Here is a 20,159-nt window from a genome sequence, read left to right as displayed (position 1 = left end):
ACTTATATAATTATAATAACTAATGGCACCTGCCATCTGTACTGCATAACCACTGTTATTTAGAACAATTTAGGAATACTTTTACCAACTTACCCCTAAAATCTAACCTCATGTTTTTCGTCTTTCTCTTTAGCCTGTACAGTAAAGCGGGTGGGACGCCTCCTTGTGCTTCTCCGGGTTTTCCATTTCTTCCTCCATATCCCCCACAAGAAGCTACCAGGACTGTCAGTTCTTTATCTGTTGCTGACACTGTTTCTTCTTCAGCGACAAGTCATACAGCAGCCAAACCTGCTGCTCCTTCATTTGGTGTCCTTTCAAATCTGCCACTGCCTGTTCCCACAACAGACACTTCAGCACCGGTTGGTATCAGATATCTGTAGTTTGTACCCTTGAAATATTCAGTCAACAAACATTATATCTCTCCAGTGTGCCAGCCACCATGGCACAAAAGATAAAAAGATTAAATCACATTTTCAACTTACGTAACAATTTCAAAGAGGTAACCAGCAAATAATTAAATAATTGTAAGTAGAAGAGATAGTCTAGAGCTATGGCAAAGACACAGTTAAGGGAATAGTCAGTGCTCCCAGGGACCATCGTAGAGCTAGAAAGATAACTTTATAAAAGATGCAATTCTTTTTCTTAAACCACTTTATCCTTGGTGCCTCAAAGCATGCCTGATGCATATAGTAGGTGCTCATTCAAAATGAGGCAGATGAATGAATGGATTCACACTTGGGGCCAAATTCTGATAGATGGTAATGAATTTGCCAGGATGATAAGGGGTCACATAAGGCAATTCTGTGAAGAGGCAACAGCATTGACAAAGATTTGGGAGCATAAACCAGATGGCATATTTGTGAAGCTGCCTGTTATAGAGCCCTCTGGTTGTCATGTAGGACACAGGCAAAGATAAGAGAAGGATCATATAGGAGAAGCATGTATCAGCTTATGGAGGGTCTGCTCTAGCATACTGAGGACTTTTAATTCAGTGTCTCATTCGTGTAAAAAATTGTGTGTTCTTAAGTTAAACTGGTATCTGCTGCCATGTGGGACGTTACTGAGGGAGAGACTGTGCATTAAACATATTAAAGGGATTTTAAAACCTTCATTTTTAACCCTTAGTGAATATCACCCATAGTAATACTCAAATATTAAAAAATTATCATAATCAACTTTACTAATTTCAGTGTTTGTAATAATTTAGAATATAGACCCATTAGAATATAGACCCAAGTGGACTTCATTTTTCCAAAACCTTTCATCATTGTATTAATGAATATTATGAACAAGTTATAATTAGTATAAATAAAATTACAAGAGAACTTTTCATGGGTCCTTGATTTTAAAATGTCATCTATATTCAAACAATGTATACTCTATTCCTTATCTACCCTACTCTCTCATGGAACTTAGGTAACTATTCAGATTTTTGCCAACTTACTAATTTTTCTATACTTAATGCCTTTCACTTCGAGACAAACATTCATATACATCAATGAAACCCAGAGATAATTCTCCACATATGTCACAGATACACTTAGGAGATTTATTTTACAACCGTATACTTGTCCAAGGGCTAAACACAGGTACTCACGTGATCCCCATTAAAAAAAAAAAAGTAACGCTATATGTATAAAGATACACTGAAAAAACAGTGAAGAAAGAAGGGGAGGGTAAGGACAATGTGAAGTGCAAAGATTAAGTGTGATAATGAAAACAGTTATGGGACGCAGTACATTAAAAATTACTTTTATAACCAAATAGGAGCAGTCAAAAAGATGGCTGAAATTTAACACCATTTCACACTCTCTTTAGATAAGCCAAAATGGTTTTGGTTACAAGATGCCTGATATCCCTGATGTATTTCCAGAACTCTCAGAACTAAGGTAAAAAAACTAGGAGAGTAACATTGGTGTTTGTTGTCTATTTAATTTGTAAATAGAAACCACATCATCATTTTCATATCCATATTAAGTTAAAAAAACCTTTTAAGTCATCACTCTTCCTATATTGTGGTTGTCTTAGTGGGAAAGTTCTATGAATCAGTCGTATGTCTTGTAGGTTATATTTATTGAGTTACTGGTCTGTGAGAAATCCTACAGTTAAAAAAGGTTTAGCTTTATTTGATACAGTGTTTTACAGTCACTTGCAGGAAGTGGTGATGTGTTATTCTCTGCTAATAATTAATGAAGTTTACATGCAGCCACGTACACATTAAAGCAGTCATACACGGAGTAATGCTTGCAGCAACCCGTGAAGGTAGGGGCTGTTATTGTTGCCGTGTTATAGAGCATTCTCCTCCTCCTTTCCTTTCTTCCTTCCCTTTAAAAACATTATTACGAAAACGTCAAAAATACAAAAAGGTGAACCTCTTTGCCATCTTCCAGCTTTTTTCAGAAGTATGGGTATAGGTCAGGATTATTTTAAACCAAATCCCAAATATTCTGTTATTTTTACCTATAAGTTCTTCACTAAATTTCTCCACCAGGTAAAGACCTTTTCTTTGCCATAATCCCAATCCACATCATCATCATACCTCACAATATGAATGCTCATTCTTTAATTCTTTGATATTATCTTATTTCCCCAGGGTCTTAATAATTAAATCTTTTGGTTGGTAGTTTATTTGAATCAGTGTTCAAAATAATATCTACCTATTGCATTTGAATACTGTTATCTTTTATAGTTCTTTTAATCATGAACCATTTCTCCCACGTTTATTAATATGTATGTACATATACACACAAACATATACACACATGCATGCATACATATACATACAAATATATACATACACATATAAACACATATAGAGTAAATTATACACATATTATTAAATATTTATGTAAGAAACTGGTTATTTGTCCTGTAGAATTTCCCATACCCTGTTGTTGCCTGATTGCATCCTTGTGGTTCCATTGAGGGTGTTCCTCTGTTTCTCATATTTCCTTCTACTGGTGGCTAGATAACAGAGTTTTGATTAGATGTAGGTTCAATTTTTTTTATCAAATCATTACATTGTACACCTTAAACTTAGACAATGTCTCAAGAAAACTGGGGGAAAAAATTTAGGTTTAATTCTTTTGGCAAGAATATTTACATCATAGTTAGTGCATATTTCCTATTACATCACATACGGCAGCAGCGATGTCTGGTTGCCTTATTTTTAGTGACATTAGGATTGAAACAGGTTGAAACACTTGAAATCACTGACTGTGCATTATTTCATTAAGGATTGCAAATGTGATTTCCTACTGCCAGAATTAGCCAGAAGTCTATGAAGACTTTCCTTCATAGAAAAGGAAAGTTTAGTTATATTGAAATATACTTCATACAGAAAGACAAGATGTATGCTTGATTTTTTCCTCTTAATTTATTGATTTTGAGAATAATGAGTTGATGCATAAGCTAGCTGCAAAAGTTCTGATAGGTGAGGTTTTTTTTGTTTTTTTATAGTTGTTTTTGAGTTGTTATAAACTCATAAATTAAAAAAGAAATTTGTGTTTCAGTCCATTTCAAACATTATTCTTTTTGCTGCTTAAACAGTTCTATCTTTAGTCAATAGGAAATTCTGGCAAAACAAAGATGTCATGGGCTCAACATGAACATTTTTTTTTCCCTGACCTGAAGCCAGCCATTTCTCTGAAAGGCACTTGTTCTTTTTCAAAATAACAATACTAATAAAATAACAATATCAGTAGTGATTATTGAAAGCAGGATAAGTTTTTGTTTATTTGTTTTGTTTTTTACACTTCTTTTGTCTTTAGCATATAGCACACCAGAGATGTACAGCCAAATACTATTTTTTAAAGTCTTTTCAGTAAAATTTCTCTGGATGATTATATAACTTAGGGGAAAAAAAACAGGTTCATTTATTTCCATTTGCTTTGAATTTTAGAGACTGCTTTTTCTTTTTTAATTTTGTTTTTTAATTATATAATGCATTTATATGGATCTATATGTAGTCAAAACTGAAAGATAGGTTCAGAAAGGTTTCCCTCCCTCCCTATCCCACCCATCCAGTTCCCTCTTTCACTCTCTGGATATGATTTTTGTTCTGGGATTGGCCTTCCACGATTGCTTTTTAAAAACATTTTTATGACTATATGTACACAGACACATATACATGTATCATTTATTGTGACAGCCACATACCTATTAGGTAAATAGGCTCAGAGGTTAAAATTGGTAGGTTATTAGGGCTGTTCATAAACCCTCGTCTTCATAGTCCTGTAGTGACTTGACACTGTACTGTATTTAGAGTGCTTTTTGTTCTATTGTGATTGATGTTTTATTTGCTTTTAAGGTTATAATTTGCCTTCTTCTGTGTCTATATAAAAATATATATGTCAAAAATTATTTAGAACTCTATCAGCTGAGTAAAACTGAAAAATGATGAATATTTATTATGGAAAAAAACTAGATGACTGATATTCATTAACATTTTTTTCTCTTGTGTTTCTAGTGTATCACAACTTACAGATATGAATGACCAAGAGGAGGTATTACTAGAACAGTTTCTGACTTTGCCTCAACTAAAACAAATTATTACTGACAAGGATGACTTAATGAAAAGTATTGAGGAGCTAGCAAGTATGTCTTTCCTTACTTATTAAATTTCCTAAGAAAAATGTGATCCTTACCTAGCAATAAACTAAAAATTTATGTTACAGGAAAAAATCTCCTTTTGGAGCCCAGCTTGGAAGCCAAAAGGCAAACTGTTTTAGATAAGGTGAGTTAGTTATCATTTTTTAAGAAATCCGTACAATTTTAAAATAGAATTAAATAGCATTTTAATTTTCTCTTTTAGTATGAATTACTTACACAAATGAAATCAACTTTTGAAAAGAAGATGCAAAGGCAGCATGAACTTAGCGAGGTAAGATTGTTTAGCTCTTTTCTTTTACCATAAGAATTTTTAATCTTAATGTGCATGTGCCACATTCTTAAATTCATTATTACCAGAAAGCATTTATTAGGTATCTGAGTTTATCTTATCTGTTTATAAGTCATGAGAAACAGCTCTAAGTTACGCAGATGAACAGCTGTCAGTTATAAGCCATTGTAAATCAGTTGTGCTCATGCAAGGTCATTTGGCTCCAAAATAGAAAAATATAAAAAGCCCCATAAAGAACTCTTCTGGGAGAGTTATTATAAAGGCAGTTTAACTCTTCTAATAAAAGCTACCAAGAAAAATTTTAATTTTAGACTACTTGTAAGCCTATATACAAGTATCTTAAATGAAAAGTTAGCAAATTGAAAAATATAATATATAAAAAGTATAAAGTATAATTCACCACAAATAATAGATTTTATGCTAGAAATATGTGAAAAATCAAAAACTTCATAAAATTCAACCCATGTTCCTAAAAAAACAAATCTTTAAAAATAAAAAGGGCAAAAATCATTTAAAAAATTAAATGTCAATAACCCAATCATAATATTCTGTTTCCTTTAAAATCAGGAATTCTAGAAGGTAAAGCCAATTTAGTAAAACATAAAATAGAAATAAGACAACAGCAAAAAAAAAAATGATGGTAAAGGAGAATATAAATTTATAATCTTTTGCATTGCACTAAGCTATTTACATATATTGCCCATTATTCCACCCCAAACCCTATGAGGTAGATGTTGTTACTGTTTATCCATTTTGCAGATGAGGAAAGTGAGGCACATGGATATTAAATAACATCCCTGAGGTCATGTAAATAGAAAGTATCAGAGTCAGGAGTCACATGTAAGCAGTCCTCCCTCACTTAACTGGAAAATCTGACAGAGTCAACTAAAATACCTTTAGATGCTTATTAAAGCTTAGTAGATGCTGAAGAAGCTGTTCACAATAATCAGCATCATTCCTTAGACAAACTCTTAGTAAACTAAGATAAAATTAATTCCTTAATTTAATAAGGAAACCAACAGCAAACATCATACCTAATGACTCAACATTTCCAGGATCCCTTTAATGTTAGGAATGAGACAGTGATGCCCCAGTATCACTGCTATTTAACATTGCTTGGGAGGTTCTGGCCACTGTAAGAAGACAAGAAAAGGAAAAGAGGTATAATGTAAAAGAAAAGATGAAACGGTTGTTAACCAAAACCAAACAAGTAAAAATCCTAGCAAATTGAGGTTTTCTTCTAGATATCTCGCAACTACCAGTGCAAAATGAAGTAGAAGAAAAAAACTCATTTACAATATAAACAAAACTGTAAAAAATTTAGAACTGAACCCAATGAAGTAAGTTAGGAAACTTTACTGAATGACACAAAAGAAGACTTGAAGAAATAGAGTAACAGAATATTCATGGACTGAAAGATACAGTATTATAAAGATTTCATTCTTCCCAAAATAACTTAAAAATCTTCTATACTTCCAATCAAAATCCCAAGAGTATTTTTTTTAATTTAAACAGATTTATTCTAAAGTTCTTCTGAAAAACTAAACAGGTTAAACTAGTCAAGAAGAGCTTGAGCAAAAAGAAACCCTTTCCCAATACCAACATATACTATAAAAACTCTTTATTTAAAACAGTAGAGTAGCCTTGTAGGAAGCAAAAAATAGTTCTATGGAACAGATTCTGCAGTTCAGAAACAGACATATACATGAGTAATTGGTTAGAAAAAAATGAGAATTTAATAAAGGCAGTCCATTTAGAAAAAAGTTAGATCCCTATATCATAGCATACACAGAAGGATACTCTAGATAGAGTAACTGTTTAGGTGGAAACCATAAAATTATGAGAGACAACTATCGCTAGAGTTTTTTTTTTTAGGATTATGATGGGAAAATCCTTTCTAAGCATTATGACAATAGGCAGAAGCGTAAAATAAAAAACTGATGATTTAAGCTATATATAAATTTAAACTTTGTATACATTGAAGATCATAAAATCAAAAGTGAAGTAAAGGGGACAAATATTTGTAGCAGATATAACAAATATTAATGCCAATGGTCCATAAAGAAACCTTACATACAGGCAAAGGGAAGAACAGGAAACTCACAAAAGGAGAAATATGAAGGTCCAATAAACATTCTGATGTAGCAATTATTCTGACTTCTTGAAATGTTTAAAAAAATCCTTGATTCCTAGGATTGTCTCTATAGATGTGCTCACTCAGAATCTCTGAAGATGATGACTCTTCTATACTCTAAAGTATGGAAACCACTTCACTAGACTTGGTGCCATTAGTGCAGGAACCTGTCCTGTTTTTTTTCCCCCTGTATACCCAATACCTTGGTCCAGTGCTTGGCACATGGTACATACTCAATAAATATTTAATGAGTAAGTAAATGGAAACATTTGAAAAGATGCTTAACCTTACACTAATAAGCAAAATTACATTGTGTGAGCGAGACTTGTAAGGATAGATAACCAGTGTAGGTAAAGGTGATTAAAAATGGTGTATTTCTATATATACCTGTATGTGATGTATCACAATGAGATACCATCTCACACCCACTAGGATGACTATTAATAAAAACAGTTTTAGTTCCTACATTTAGATCTTTAATCCATTTTGAGTTAAATTTTGTGTATGAGGTAAGGTAAGGGTGCAACTTAATTCTGAACATGGATATCCAGTTTTCCTAGCAATAGTTGTCCAAGACTGTCCTTTCCCGATTGAATGGTCTCGGCACACTTTTGAAAATATTTGGCCATATGTATGAGTGTTTGTTATTTGATTGATCTATATGTCTCTTTTGATTGCCAGTACCATACTATTTTGATTACTGTAGCTTTATAGTAAGTTTTGAAATCAGTAAGTATGTATCCTCCAACTTTGTTCTTTTTCAAGATCGTTTTGACTATTTGGGGGTCTCTTGAGAGTCTCTGAATTTTAGGGTGAATTTTTCTATTTCTGCAAAAAATGCTGTTGACATTTTGATAGGGATTACATAGACTCTGGAGATCACTTTGGGTAGTATTGTCTTAACAGTATTAAGTCTTCTGATTCATGAACACAGGGTGTCTTTCTACTTATTTCTATTTATTTATGTCTTCTTTAATTTCTTTCAGCAATGTTTTGTAGTTTTCGGTGTCCTTCACCACTTTGGTTAAATTTAATCACCTTTGCCATATTCTGTTCATTAGAAGCAGGTCACTAGGTCCAGACCACACTCAAGGGGAGGGGATTATACAAGAGCAGGAATACCAGGAGAGGAGGATCATTGGGGATCATCTTAGAGGGTGCCTACCACAATGATCTGATTCCTAAATTCCCAAGAGAGGACAGTGATCTGCCCAGTTTCTCTCACTCAATAGCTTGCAGGCAATGCATTGGTTTCTATTGTGTTAGGTAGCCATCTCATATCTAAAAGGGTAAGGACTTAGATGGGACCAGATTTCCTCAAAAAGAAGCTTTGTAAGGCACATAACGAATTGCTTCTCCCTACCTCTACCTCTACTCCATTTTCCTTCCCTCTAAGGAGTTTTTCTGAGCATTAGAAACTAATATACTTGATTTTCTTTTTCAGAGCTGTAGTGCAAGTGCCCTACAGGCAAGATTGAAAGTAGCTGCACATGAAGCTGAGGAAGACTCTGATAATATTGCAGAAGATTTCTTGGAGGGAAAAACTGATATAGATGATTTTCTCAGTAGCTTCATGGAAAAGAGAACAGTATGTAATACTCTTCAGTTGAGGACAAGTGACAGCGTAATATCAAATAACTTATGTATATTCATGAGTAAAAAAAACCTTAGCACATTACTGAGCTGGAGTTTTGAGTGCCGGGAGAGGAAACTGAAGAGCCTCTATTGAGAATGATAGCAACATCCTGCTATCACTTTAAACCTGCTTGTTGTGAGTACACAAGCAGGTAAATCACATAATGGTTCTGTTTCAGAAATGATAGTATCTGTATCGTTCTGTAGTAAAGCTAGTAAATTAGCTTAAGTCTAGTCTTAATAGATGTAATATACTCCTGAATAACCTGTTTCACAAGTTGTTTAAAAAGAGAATAACCTATATAGTTTTTGTTTGTTTGTTTGTTTGTTTGGCTGTGCCGCACGGCTTGCAGGATCTTAGTTCACTGACCAGGGTTTGAACCCAGGCCACTACTGTGAAAGTGCCGAGTCCTAATAGCTGCACCACCAGGGAATTCCCTATACAGATTTTTAAAATTTTTTTGTTTTTAATATTACTGAGAACATTCTGGGGATAATTTCTGTTCTAGTATTTCCATTTTATATATATATATATATATTTTGTTGTTGTTGTTGTTGTTGTTGTTGTTGTTGTTTTTTGTGGTACGCGGGCCTCTCACTGTTGTGGCCTCTCCTGTTGTGGAGCACAGTCTCCGGACGCGCAGGCTCAGTGGCCATGGCTCATGGGCCCAGCCGCTCCGGCATGTGGGATCCTCCTGGAACGGGGCACAAACCCGCGTCCCCTGCATCCGCAGGCAGACTCTCAACCACTGTGCCACCAGGGAAGCCCTTCATTATATTTAAAGAAAAAAATTTTAAGTCTGCTTAGCAGTATCTTGTCCTTTGATAGAGTCCTAAATATTTACCTAATTTCTCTGAAATATCACAGTTTTAAAATAACCTTTTGTTAATAAACGTTATAAAACAGGTGTGCCATATATATATATATATATATATATATATATATGAACTGTTAAGGAAAGTGTGGCAGATTTTATTATCCCTGTTTTCCATGAGAAAATTTGAAGTACAGAGATATTAATGACTATGGTTATAGCATTAGTGAAGCGTCGATTTTGGGTCCATTTTTCTTCGGTACTATTTAACTGTATCTTGAAGTTTTTTTTGTTTTTGTTTTAATTGATTTATTTTTAGCTGCGTTGGGTCTTCATTGCTGTGCGGAGGCTTTCTCTAGTTGTGGCAAGTGGGGCTACTCTTTGTTGCGGAGCACGGGCTCTAGGCACGCAGGCTTCAGTAGTTGTGGGTCATGGGCTCTAGAGCTCAGGCTCAGTAGTTGTGGTTTACGGGCTTAGTTGCTCCACGGCACGTGGGATCTTCCCGGACCAGGGCTCAAACCTGTGTCCCCTACATTGGCAGGCGGATTCTTAACCACAGTGCCACCAGGGAAGCCCCGAAGTTTTTATTTGTTAAGCTTCCTGGGTAACAACAGTAGGATTTATTTTCATATTTTTAAAACACAGATATTTGAAATTATATAATCAGAGAACTGGTATAAAGGATCAGAGTGCGTTTTACATTCTGGAAGTTTACAAAGATTATCTTCCAAACAAAATTAAAATTTTTTTCTTTTTGATTCTTAAATTCTGCTCTACCTCAGACATCGACAGTTTAAATAATGTCAACAAGTTAAAAGATTCTTACTTAGAATTCTGTCAAATTTAGCTAGTAGTAGGAAGATTACTGGAGAAGTGACTGGTATTTTAAATAATTTGTCTTCTAGATTTGCCACTGTAGAAGAGCCAAGGAAGAAAAACTTCAACAAGTGATAGCAATGCACAGCCAATTTCATGCTCCACTATAGGTAAATTGTATTCTAGAAGGTTTGCGTCTTCAGGCTCTTGCATGGCTATTTTTAATGAAGTGTTCTTACTAGTGTTTGTTCAGCCAGCTTTAAGCATCATACTGTCGTTATAGCTATTGTGCTATATAACATGTAGAATACTTTATATTAAGCATAATGTTTTATGCCTAAGCATATAACCAGTAGAAATTGTTTGCATATTTTCTCAGTATGATATTGGCTTAAATGAATTTTTTTTCAGTATTTGATAGCTACTTATGTAGAGTTTAAACTGTAATTAGTTCCTTTCTCTCAGCTGGTGTGGGGAGTATACCATATGAGTTGACATATTCCTCAGTAGTCTCTTTTGTCATTTCTTCCTTTAAAATGAATTTCTGCTCTGTCTCTTTTCCATCTCACATCAGGATTATTCCAATAACTTTCTGACCAGTCCTCTGACTTTAGGGTTTCTCCTTCCTGCTCAGCACTGACAGAATGATCTTCCTAAAATACCACTCTGTGATAACATCTCTCTGCTCCAGGACCTGCAATGAACCCCTAGGGATGAGAAATGCCAAATTTCTCTCGCTTATATTTTAGATCATCCATTTTAATTTTCCATTTTCCCCTTATGTTCTCTCATGTCATGTTGTTTTTTCTACCACCGTATCTTTGTTCATGCTCTCACCTGATCTCAGGACACTCTTCTGTTTTCCTCTCCATCTTGTTTTAGGAATGACCTGGTGGCAAAGACTAGCTCCCACCTCAACAACTTTAAAAGCTTGTGTTACTGGATAACGCAGGGAAACAGAGCCAAAATGCAGAAAAGTACACCTCAGTCACCTGGGAGTGAAAACACGACATGAGGCCATCAGTAACCAAAGCAGCTCCTCTTAGACCCTTCCCACGACTGCTTGTTTTTCATTTTTGCATCTCTCTTCTTTTCTGTCTCTCACTCCCATGTGCTTTCTCACTTGCTCTTCAGAGAGCTTTCTTTGCTACCCACAGGCTTGATCATATCATGACAGTCCAAACAGCCAGTGGAGACTGACAAGGGTCTCACCACAAATTCAGGGAAAGAGACTGGCCCTGCATAGACAGTGTGCATCCTGACCTCAGCAGTTTGACCTAGAGATTGGTGTCCTGTGTTCATCTGCCCGCTCTGCTGGGCTATAGGAGTAGACTTTGAGAAGGGAGCATGGGAGGTTCCCTTAAAAGGGATCAGGCTACAGGGAGGGAAGTGACAGGCATTTCTCAACCCCCATTCAAACTCTCTGCCCCTTTTCTCAGTCTAGTTCTCCTTAACATTAGTAGCAACATAGAATTGTTTTATTTTACAAATCAGACTGTCAATCCCTGAGGGTAAGGGTTGATTTTTAATATCAACTATGCATTTCTCAAGGTTGAGAAGTAAGTGGGCACTGAGTAATTGCTTACTGACATGAGCATGCTAGAATCCTTTCCCTACCTCTTTTCCCTCATAGTCAGATTATCTTCTTCTAGGTAAATCTTAATTTATCATCTTAAATTAAATCTTAGGTTTTGATTTTCTTTTCTTTTCAGATTTTCCTGAAAACATGAACTGCCAAGAGAGGAATGGGACACAAGACTAAGCACATTTATATTTATGATTTGCAAATTGGCATTTCATTACAGTGGCTGAATTCATAGATACACTATATAGATTGTATACAGAACTGAGACTGATTTTGTACAGATTAGAATGATTGCTATGATCTTTGCTTTGAGAAATTTTTCTGCACTATTTGCACTAAAAATGTTTATTTGTTGTTGATAAATCATATTATATTTAAGTTCCACTGCTGTTCCTCTCTTACTATTGATTAAATACCTATGCATGTAATTTTAACTAGTTTCAATATTTTATAAAATTACTTCCTTTAAATTTGTAATTTTAATTTGAAACTGCCTCATTGCTTTATCAAGAATGGTTTCGATTTTTTCCTCTCAACCTTTTTTGAAAAATTACCATTTCAACTGTAGAAAAACTGTTATTCTTCCTGTTTCTTTCTGTATGATAAAACTTTCAGAAATAATTTGTTTTTAAATATTCACAGTGTCAGGAAACACCAAACCTGCCAATGTGCCGTCTCAAGGAAGTAACTTTTAATTCATACAATAAATCAAAAGAGTAAACCAGCGTTTTTTACTTATTGTTGTCTTATTTTTAAAATTAAAGTTGCACTTAAGAGGCAATACAGGTAAATAAATATTTTACCTAATAGAAAAAACTGTGTTTCATTTAAAATAGTCCAACATAAACTTTCATAGTAACTCTTTTTTTTTTTTTTTTTTTTTTTGGCCACACCGCGCGGCTTGCAGGATCTTAGTTCCCCAATCAGGGATTGAACCCGCATCCTCAGCAGTGAAAGCGCAGAGTCCTAACCACTGGACCACCAGGGAGTTGCCTCATGCTAACTTTGTAAATATAAGTATCTGCTGGGTTTGTGGTTAGATAAGGATATGCTAAGTTCCTCATGTTGAAGTTTAAAACAATATTTTTGTTAATAAATAGTAAATTTAAACACACAAAAGTCAGTGAATTTTTCTGACCTTTACTGTGTTAGCTTTTCATAACAGAAAAGCTTTAATAATAAATTAATATTAATTTTTAGGCAGTCTAGTTTTTAATTAATTTAATTGGATTTTCGCTTTAACTTGTACTGTGTTAAACAGTTTGCTTTTATACTACGTTACAGAATGAATATATTTTATGGGTAGCTGTGAAAGCTAATTAAGTAGAAAATCTTGAACTAGATATCTGAGGCTTGGTAGAGTATCCAGATCACAGAACAGCCTAATGACAATTTTTATTTAAACTTCATCACAGTATGATTGCCATTCCAAACACCAGCATACGGTACAGGTGTTTTCTTTTCTTTATTCTTCTTTCTATACATGTTTTAGCAATAGACCTTTAGGAAAAACAAAATTTTCTTAGACTTGAATAATACTTAATACTTAGTCTATGTGTGTGGAAGGGCAAGTATTCACACGGACTATAAAGATATAATTTGGGTAAAGAAATTAACTTTTTTTAATCACCTGTCTTCCTGGTACTGTGCTAAGGGCATGCCATTTAATCTTCAAAATGACCAGACGAGGAAGGTATTATTATTCTGGATGTGTAGATGAGATAACTGAGGTAAGTGCTGCAAATCTGTGGCAGTCTTCTGGGTATTCGGGAACCTTTCCTTACTGTAGTGGTCACAGAAGCTTCAGCTTTCCCAGCAGTCACCACAGTGGAGGACACGGTAGTCCCAGTCTTCTGCAAACAATCAGGAAGCTTTCTGAGAAACCAGGCTGAGCCCAGAACAAGAGGCCAGCAGACCACAGCCATTAATTCATTTGATCTCCTAATTTTATTAAGCCCCTACTAAGAATGAGGCGCTGTGGAAATACTATACAACGATGACTCAAACATGGTCTAGATGTTTAGGTACTTATCTACCTTTTCCTTCACCAAAAAAAAAGTCATTTTCTTATATAGTAGATCTCTTCTACATAATCACATAAGTAATTCATCTCAATGTTTTTTATTCTTTAAACTTGAACTATCCCAGTTTCATTCTGTACCAGTTAACATACCTTGGTTTCTCCTTTTAAAATTAATTTTTTAGATAACCTCCTTACAACCCAGTCATTAATAAGAGGAGTCTGATCATCATTACCTACATTTAACCGACAAATCAGGTCAGATAATAGGTCATATAAGTCATCCAGGACGGACAATAGTCTGCATTTGAATATGTATGCATTTTGGTTCTGTTACTACAATAAAAATTTTAGTGACTTTTCTTTAATCTTATGGATATATTATTTTCTTCTTAAAATTGGCTATATTGGAGAAACAGTGCCAGAGGAAGAAAAAAAAGCCTGCCAAAGCAGATTCTGATTTTACTTTAACACATAATAGAAGACTAGATGGAAGTCACAATAGTACAGAAAAGCTGAGGAGTTATTAGATAATTCAGAGTAGGGGTTTGTCACGGGTAGAAATTTAAAGGCTAACATCTCAAAAATAGAAGAAAGTTTTCTGAATAAATGTGATACGTGCTAAACATAATGTTTCAAAGTTGGAAGATTTTCTAGGAATAATTCTAGACTAGGAAATTTATATTGAAATAGAGATTGACAGGTAAGTCTGATCATAATTCATATGTGCTTAAATTGAAGGACAGCTCACATTCATTTTTACGGAAAGTAAACTAATCATGTGCTCTTAAAGAATAAAAACCTATGCCAGGTTTTCCCTTCTCTTCACCTTCCTTTATTCTAAAAAAGTTGCTTTGTTGACTGCTGAGTCATGATCAAAATGCTTACCTACTTCATATTATTAAATTTTCCAGAAAATCAATAATAAATCACTTGAGCGCTAAATATTACTAGTTGGGAAGTAATCTGTCTTGAGTCAGTTTTACATTGGTTTAAACCAACTGCTCTAAATAAAACAGTTCCTTGATCGATGTTTGATTTAAAATGAGAATATACTGTTAGAGATTTTAGCCTTGTTGGATTGGCCATGCTCTTTTAAGGCTCTGTCCAGCACAATAAAGTTTTAATAAGCAATAAAGGTAACCTTTTTTAAATACATTTCAGTGTTAGGTTAACTTATAAGTAGTCTAAATGAACATATGCTTAAATTATGTTTTGTAAAATATTTGGTGTGGGGCTGAAAAAAAATTTTGTGTCTGATGTGGAAAACATTCACATTAAAGAACTAAATTTTAAAATATCAAAGATTTATAGTATTTGCTTTTTAAAATAAATGCATAGTTCTGTTTGCTATAGTTACTGTGTTATTTTTTTTAATTTGTTATTTATTTTTGTAGATGTATACTGCCAAATGGAAGAAATTAAAGTCTCATCCTCAACATGAGGCAAAGAAGTTTCTAGAGTTGATAATCAACTACAAGAGTGGTATGAAGTGAGTTATGTTATAAAAATGCAAAAGCTATTACAACTTATCCTAAGTATCATTAACAAGGTATTCCCTGCTACAGAAAGTTTGTACCTTTTGACCACCTTTCTCCAATTCCCCAACCCCACCTCCACCTCAGGTTAACCACAAATCTGATCTCTTTTTCTCTAACTTTGGTTTGTTCGTTTGTTTGTTTTAGATTACACATATAAGTGAAATCATACAGTATTTGTTTTTCTCTGACTTAGCATAATGCCCTCAAGGCCCATTCATTGTCGCAAAAGGCAGAATTTCCTCATTTTTTATGTCTGAATACTATTCCATGGTGTGTGTGCTTCTTTATTCATTCATCTGCTGGTGGACAGTTAGGTTGTTTCCATGTTTTGGCTATTTTAAATAATGCTGCTATGAACATGAAGGGGTACAGATTACCTTTTCGAATTAGTGTTTTCATTTACTTTGTATTCCCACAAGTAGAATTTCTGGATCATATGGTAGTTCTATTTTTAATTTTTTGAGTGTCCTCCGTACTGTTTTCCATAGTAGCTGTACCAGTTTATGATCCCATTAACAGTAGACAAGAGTTCTCTTAAATTCACATTATCACCAGCATTTCGTATTGCTTGTCTTTTTGATGTTGGCCATCCTACCAGATGTGAGGTGATATCTCATTATGGTTTGGTTTTGATTTGCATTTCCCTAATGACCAGTGATGCTGAGCATCTTTTCATATACCTGTTGACCCTTTTATATATCTTCTTTGAGAAAAATGTCTACTCAAGTCTTTTACCCATGTTTTAATTGGATTTTTTTTTTTTTGCTGTAGAATTGTATGAGTTCTTTATATAGTTTGAATATTAACCCCTTGTCAGATATATGGTTTGCAAATATGTTTTTCCATTCCATAGGTTGTCTTTTCACTTTGTCGATTATTCTTTGGCTGTGCAGAAGCTTTTTAATGTGATGTAGTTCTACTTACTTATTTTTTATTTTGTTGCTTGTGCTTTAGATGTCATATCCAAAAATCACTGCCAGGACACATGCCGGTGAGGCTTTTTTCTGTTTTCTTCTAGTAGTTTCATGGTTTCAGGTTGTACATTTAGGTCTTAATCATTTTGAGTTCATTTTGGGTAGTGGTATAAGATAGTGGTCATTTCATTCTTTTACATATGACTGTCCAATTTTTGCAGCACCATTTATGGAAGAGACCATCTTTTCTCCACTGAGTATTCTTGGTTCCCTTGTCAAATATTAGTTGACCATATATGCTTGGGTTCATTTCTGGGCTCATAATTTTGTTCCATTGATCTATTTGTTTTTATACCAGTACCATACTGTTTCGATTACTATAGCTTTATAGGATAGCTTGAAATCAGGAAGTGTGATGCCTCCCGCTTTGTTCTCCTTTCTCAGTATTGCTTTGGTTATTCCGTGTCTTTTGTGGTCCCATATAAATTTTAGGATTGTTTTTACTACTTTAAAAAATGCCACTGGAATCTTGATGGAAATTGCACTGAATGTATAAATGGCTTTTGGTAGTATGATCATTTTAACAATATTCTTCCAATCCATGAACACAGGATGCCTTTCCATTTATTTGTGTCTTCTTTGATTTTTTTCATCAGTGTCTTGTAGTTTTCAAAGTAGAGATGTTTCACCTCCTTGGTTAGGTTTATTCCTAAGTATTTTATTGTTTTTGATGCTCTTGTAAATGGGATCATTTTACTTCTTTTTCAGATAATTTCATTGTTAGTATATAGAAATGCCATTGACTTTTTATGTTGCTTTTGTATCCTACAACTTTACTGAATTTGTTAATTAGATCTAACAGATTTTTTTCGTGGAGTCTTTAGAATTTTCTATGTATAAAAACATGTCATCTACATACAGAGACAGTTTTACTTCTTCCTTTCAAATTCTGATACCTTTTGTTTCTTTTCCTTCTACTTTGGTCTACTTTGTGGTCTACTTTGTTGAGTAGAAGTGGTCAGAGTGGGCACCCTTATCTTGTTCCTGAAATTAGTGGAAAAGCTTTCAGCCTTTCAACAGTATGATATTACCTGTGGGCTTATCCCTTTTGGCCTTTATTATGTTGAAGTATATTCCTTGTATACCTAATTTGTTGAGAGTTTTTATCATGAATGAATGTTGAACTTTGTCAAATGCTTTTTCTGCATCTAATCAGATAACTTTTTCCTTGCATGCCAGGTATAAATCCCAGTTGATCATGGTGAATGATCCTTTTAATGTGCTGCTGATTTCAATTTGCTAGTATTTTATTGCAAATTTTTACATCTCTGTTCATCAGGGATATTGGTCTGTAGTTTCCTTTTTTGGTAATGTTCTTTTCCAGCTTTGCTATCAGTGATGCTGGCTTCATAAAATGAGTTTTGGGAGTGTTCCCTCCTCTTCAATTTTTTGGGAAAGACTGGCATTAATTTTTCTTAAGATGTTTTGTGAAATTCACCAGTTGAAGCCCTCTGGTCCTGGGCTTTTCCTCTGTGAGAGATTTTTGATTACTAATTCAATCTCTTTACTATAATTGGTCTATTCAGACTTTCTATTTTGTCCTGATTCACTCTTGATAGTATGTTTCTAAGAATTTTGCATTTCTTCTAGGGTGTCCAGTTTGTTGGCATATAGTTTTGCATAGTACCCTCTTACAATTCTTTATTTCTGTGCTATCAGTTGTAATGTCTCCTTTTTCATTTACAATTTTGTTGATTTGGGTCCTTTCTTTTTTCCTTGGTTTACCTTTTCAAAGAACCAAGTCTTAGTTTGGTTAATCTTTTCTGTTGTTTTCGTACTCTCTATTTATTTCTGCTCTAATCTTTGCTATTTCCTTCTGCTAACTTAAGGCTCAGCTCTTCTTTTTCTAGTTCCCTAAGGCGTAGTTAGGATGTTTATATGGGATCTTTCTTGCTTCTTAATGTAGGCATTTATTGCTGTGAACTTCCCTCTTAGAATTGCTTTTGATGCATCCCGTAAGTTTTGTTTTGTTGTGTTTCCATTTTTGTTCATCTCAAGATACTCTTTATATCCCCTTTAATTTCTTCTTTGATCCATTGGTTGTTCACGAGAGTTTTCATTCCGTATGTTTGTGACTTTTCCAGTTTTCCTCTTGTTATTGATTTCTAGTTTCATACCATTGTAGAGAATATACCTGGTATGATTTCAATCTTCTTGAATTTACTGGCTTGTTCTGTGGCCTAACATATGGTGTATCCTAGAAAATGTTCATGTCCACTTCAGAATGTGTATTCTGCTGTTGATGAACAGAATGTTCTGTATATGTCTGTTAGTACATTTGGTATATAGTGTGGTTCGAATTTGCTATTTCCTTATTGATTCTCTCCCTAGATGATCTACCCATTGTCTAGAGTGGGGTATTAAAGTCCCCAACTATTACTTTATTGCTTTTATTTCTCCTTTTAGCTCTGCTAGTTTTTGCTTTATGTACTTAGGTGGTCTATTTTTGGGCAAAGCATCTGTTTGAGCACTGAGGGGGAGGCGAGGGTCATTGGCTGAGATAGCCTGGTAGGACTGTTGGCTTGGTTACCCTCCCACCCAAGTGAGGCTGTAGGATGGGCTTCATGGTTGCTTGGATTCTGTGATGTTACTAGACAGTTGGGACTGGATACTATACTCAGCATTAGGTGGGGCTATGAAATTAGCTTCTCTGCCCTGGTGGTGCAGCAGGATGGGACACAAGGCCTGCACAGCTCATTGTTTGGGGACCTGAATCAGGCAGGAGTGTGCACTGAAGGTGCAGGTCACCAGTCTTGCTCTGCAGACAGGGAAAGTCACAGGCTGTGCTCTCTGTTCAACTGCCACTGTAAACGGGGCTGTTGGATTGGTTATGCAGTTTCCCATGTGTTCTGGTAAAGCTCCCTGGTCAGGCAGGCTGATGCATGTTTTCAGCAATAAGTGGGGCTACAGATGAGTTTCCCTGCTCAGGCACTGTGGGAGAAACAGCTCGAAGGTCACTAACGCTGTTTGTTTGTGGTCTCAAGTCAACCTGTGCCCCAGGTTCCCTGGCCAAACAGGGCCACTGGCTTTGCTCTCAGGGCAGTCAGCTCTGCCCACTCACTTCTCAGCTCAAGCGCTGCTGGGGTATGCAGCTTCCAGGTGTTCTCACCACCCCTCCCTATCGGGTGGGGCTCTCTGTCTTCTGCCAGCGGAGGACTGAGAAGGCCCATTTCAGGCAGCTCCCACATCTTCCTGAACAGGCTTTCTGGTCAGTAGGGGCCAGGAGCCACAGTCTACAGCAGAGGCGCCATGGCTCAGCTCTTCTGCCTGGGTGTGGGCAGACTGGACTCCAGGGCCAGCAGCACGTCCCCTCGGGAGCCCAAGCTAGGCAAACCTACGCCTTGTCGCATTCTCTGGTCAGACTGCACCACCGACCGACCGGACTCTGTTGATGAACGGGGCTGCTGGCTGAGACAGCTGTGTGGGCTCTGCAGGCAGAAAGAACGTCGATCAAACAATACTAACCAGTCACACGGTTCCTAAGGTAACAAATGACAGAACTTACTCCACGTGGTAAACAGACATGAAAACCAAATTCTCTAGTTCTTACGTGACATCTTCTCTCATTGAAATGGTGCCCTGTGACTTTATACAGTCATACTTCAGGGATCAGGCTGGTGGCTGACCCACCCTGTCCTGGTGATGTGGCCTCTGGAGTAATAATAAAAGGTTGTTATTAAACAAGAAGTTAATATGATCCAAATTCATATTTAAGACCCAGAGAGTAAATGTTGTTTCT

General features: G+C 35.4%; 1 protein-coding gene across 1 annotated transcript in view; it reads left to right on the top strand.

The window, feature by feature from the left end:
- Positions 1–12,603, top strand: part of VPS37A (VPS37A subunit of ESCRT-I) — a 38,792-nt gene extending 26,189 nt beyond the window's left edge. Inside the window, exons 5-12 of the mRNA XM_082680429.1 lie at positions 134–359; positions 1,819–1,889; positions 4,469–4,596; positions 4,677–4,735; positions 4,814–4,882; positions 8,479–8,622; positions 10,390–10,470; positions 12,013–12,603. Coding sequence (XP_082536555.1) covers positions 134–359; positions 1,819–1,889; positions 4,469–4,596; positions 4,677–4,735; positions 4,814–4,882; positions 8,479–8,622; positions 10,390–10,470 — 778 coding nt within the window. The 3' untranslated portion in view covers positions 12,013–12,603. The remainder of the gene's footprint in view (positions 1–133; positions 360–1,818; positions 1,890–4,468; positions 4,597–4,676; positions 4,736–4,813; positions 4,883–8,478; positions 8,623–10,389; positions 10,471–12,012) is intronic.
- The last annotated feature ends 7,556 nt before the right edge of the window (positions 12,604–20,159 follow it).

This window comes from Grampus griseus (genome assembly GCF_964374135.1).
Source record: "Grampus griseus genome assembly, chromosome: 21".
In the NCBI taxonomy this organism is placed as follows: Eukaryota; Metazoa; Chordata; class Mammalia; order Artiodactyla; family Delphinidae; genus Grampus; species Grampus griseus.
This window is presented reverse-complemented; position numbering and strand designations above follow the sequence as displayed.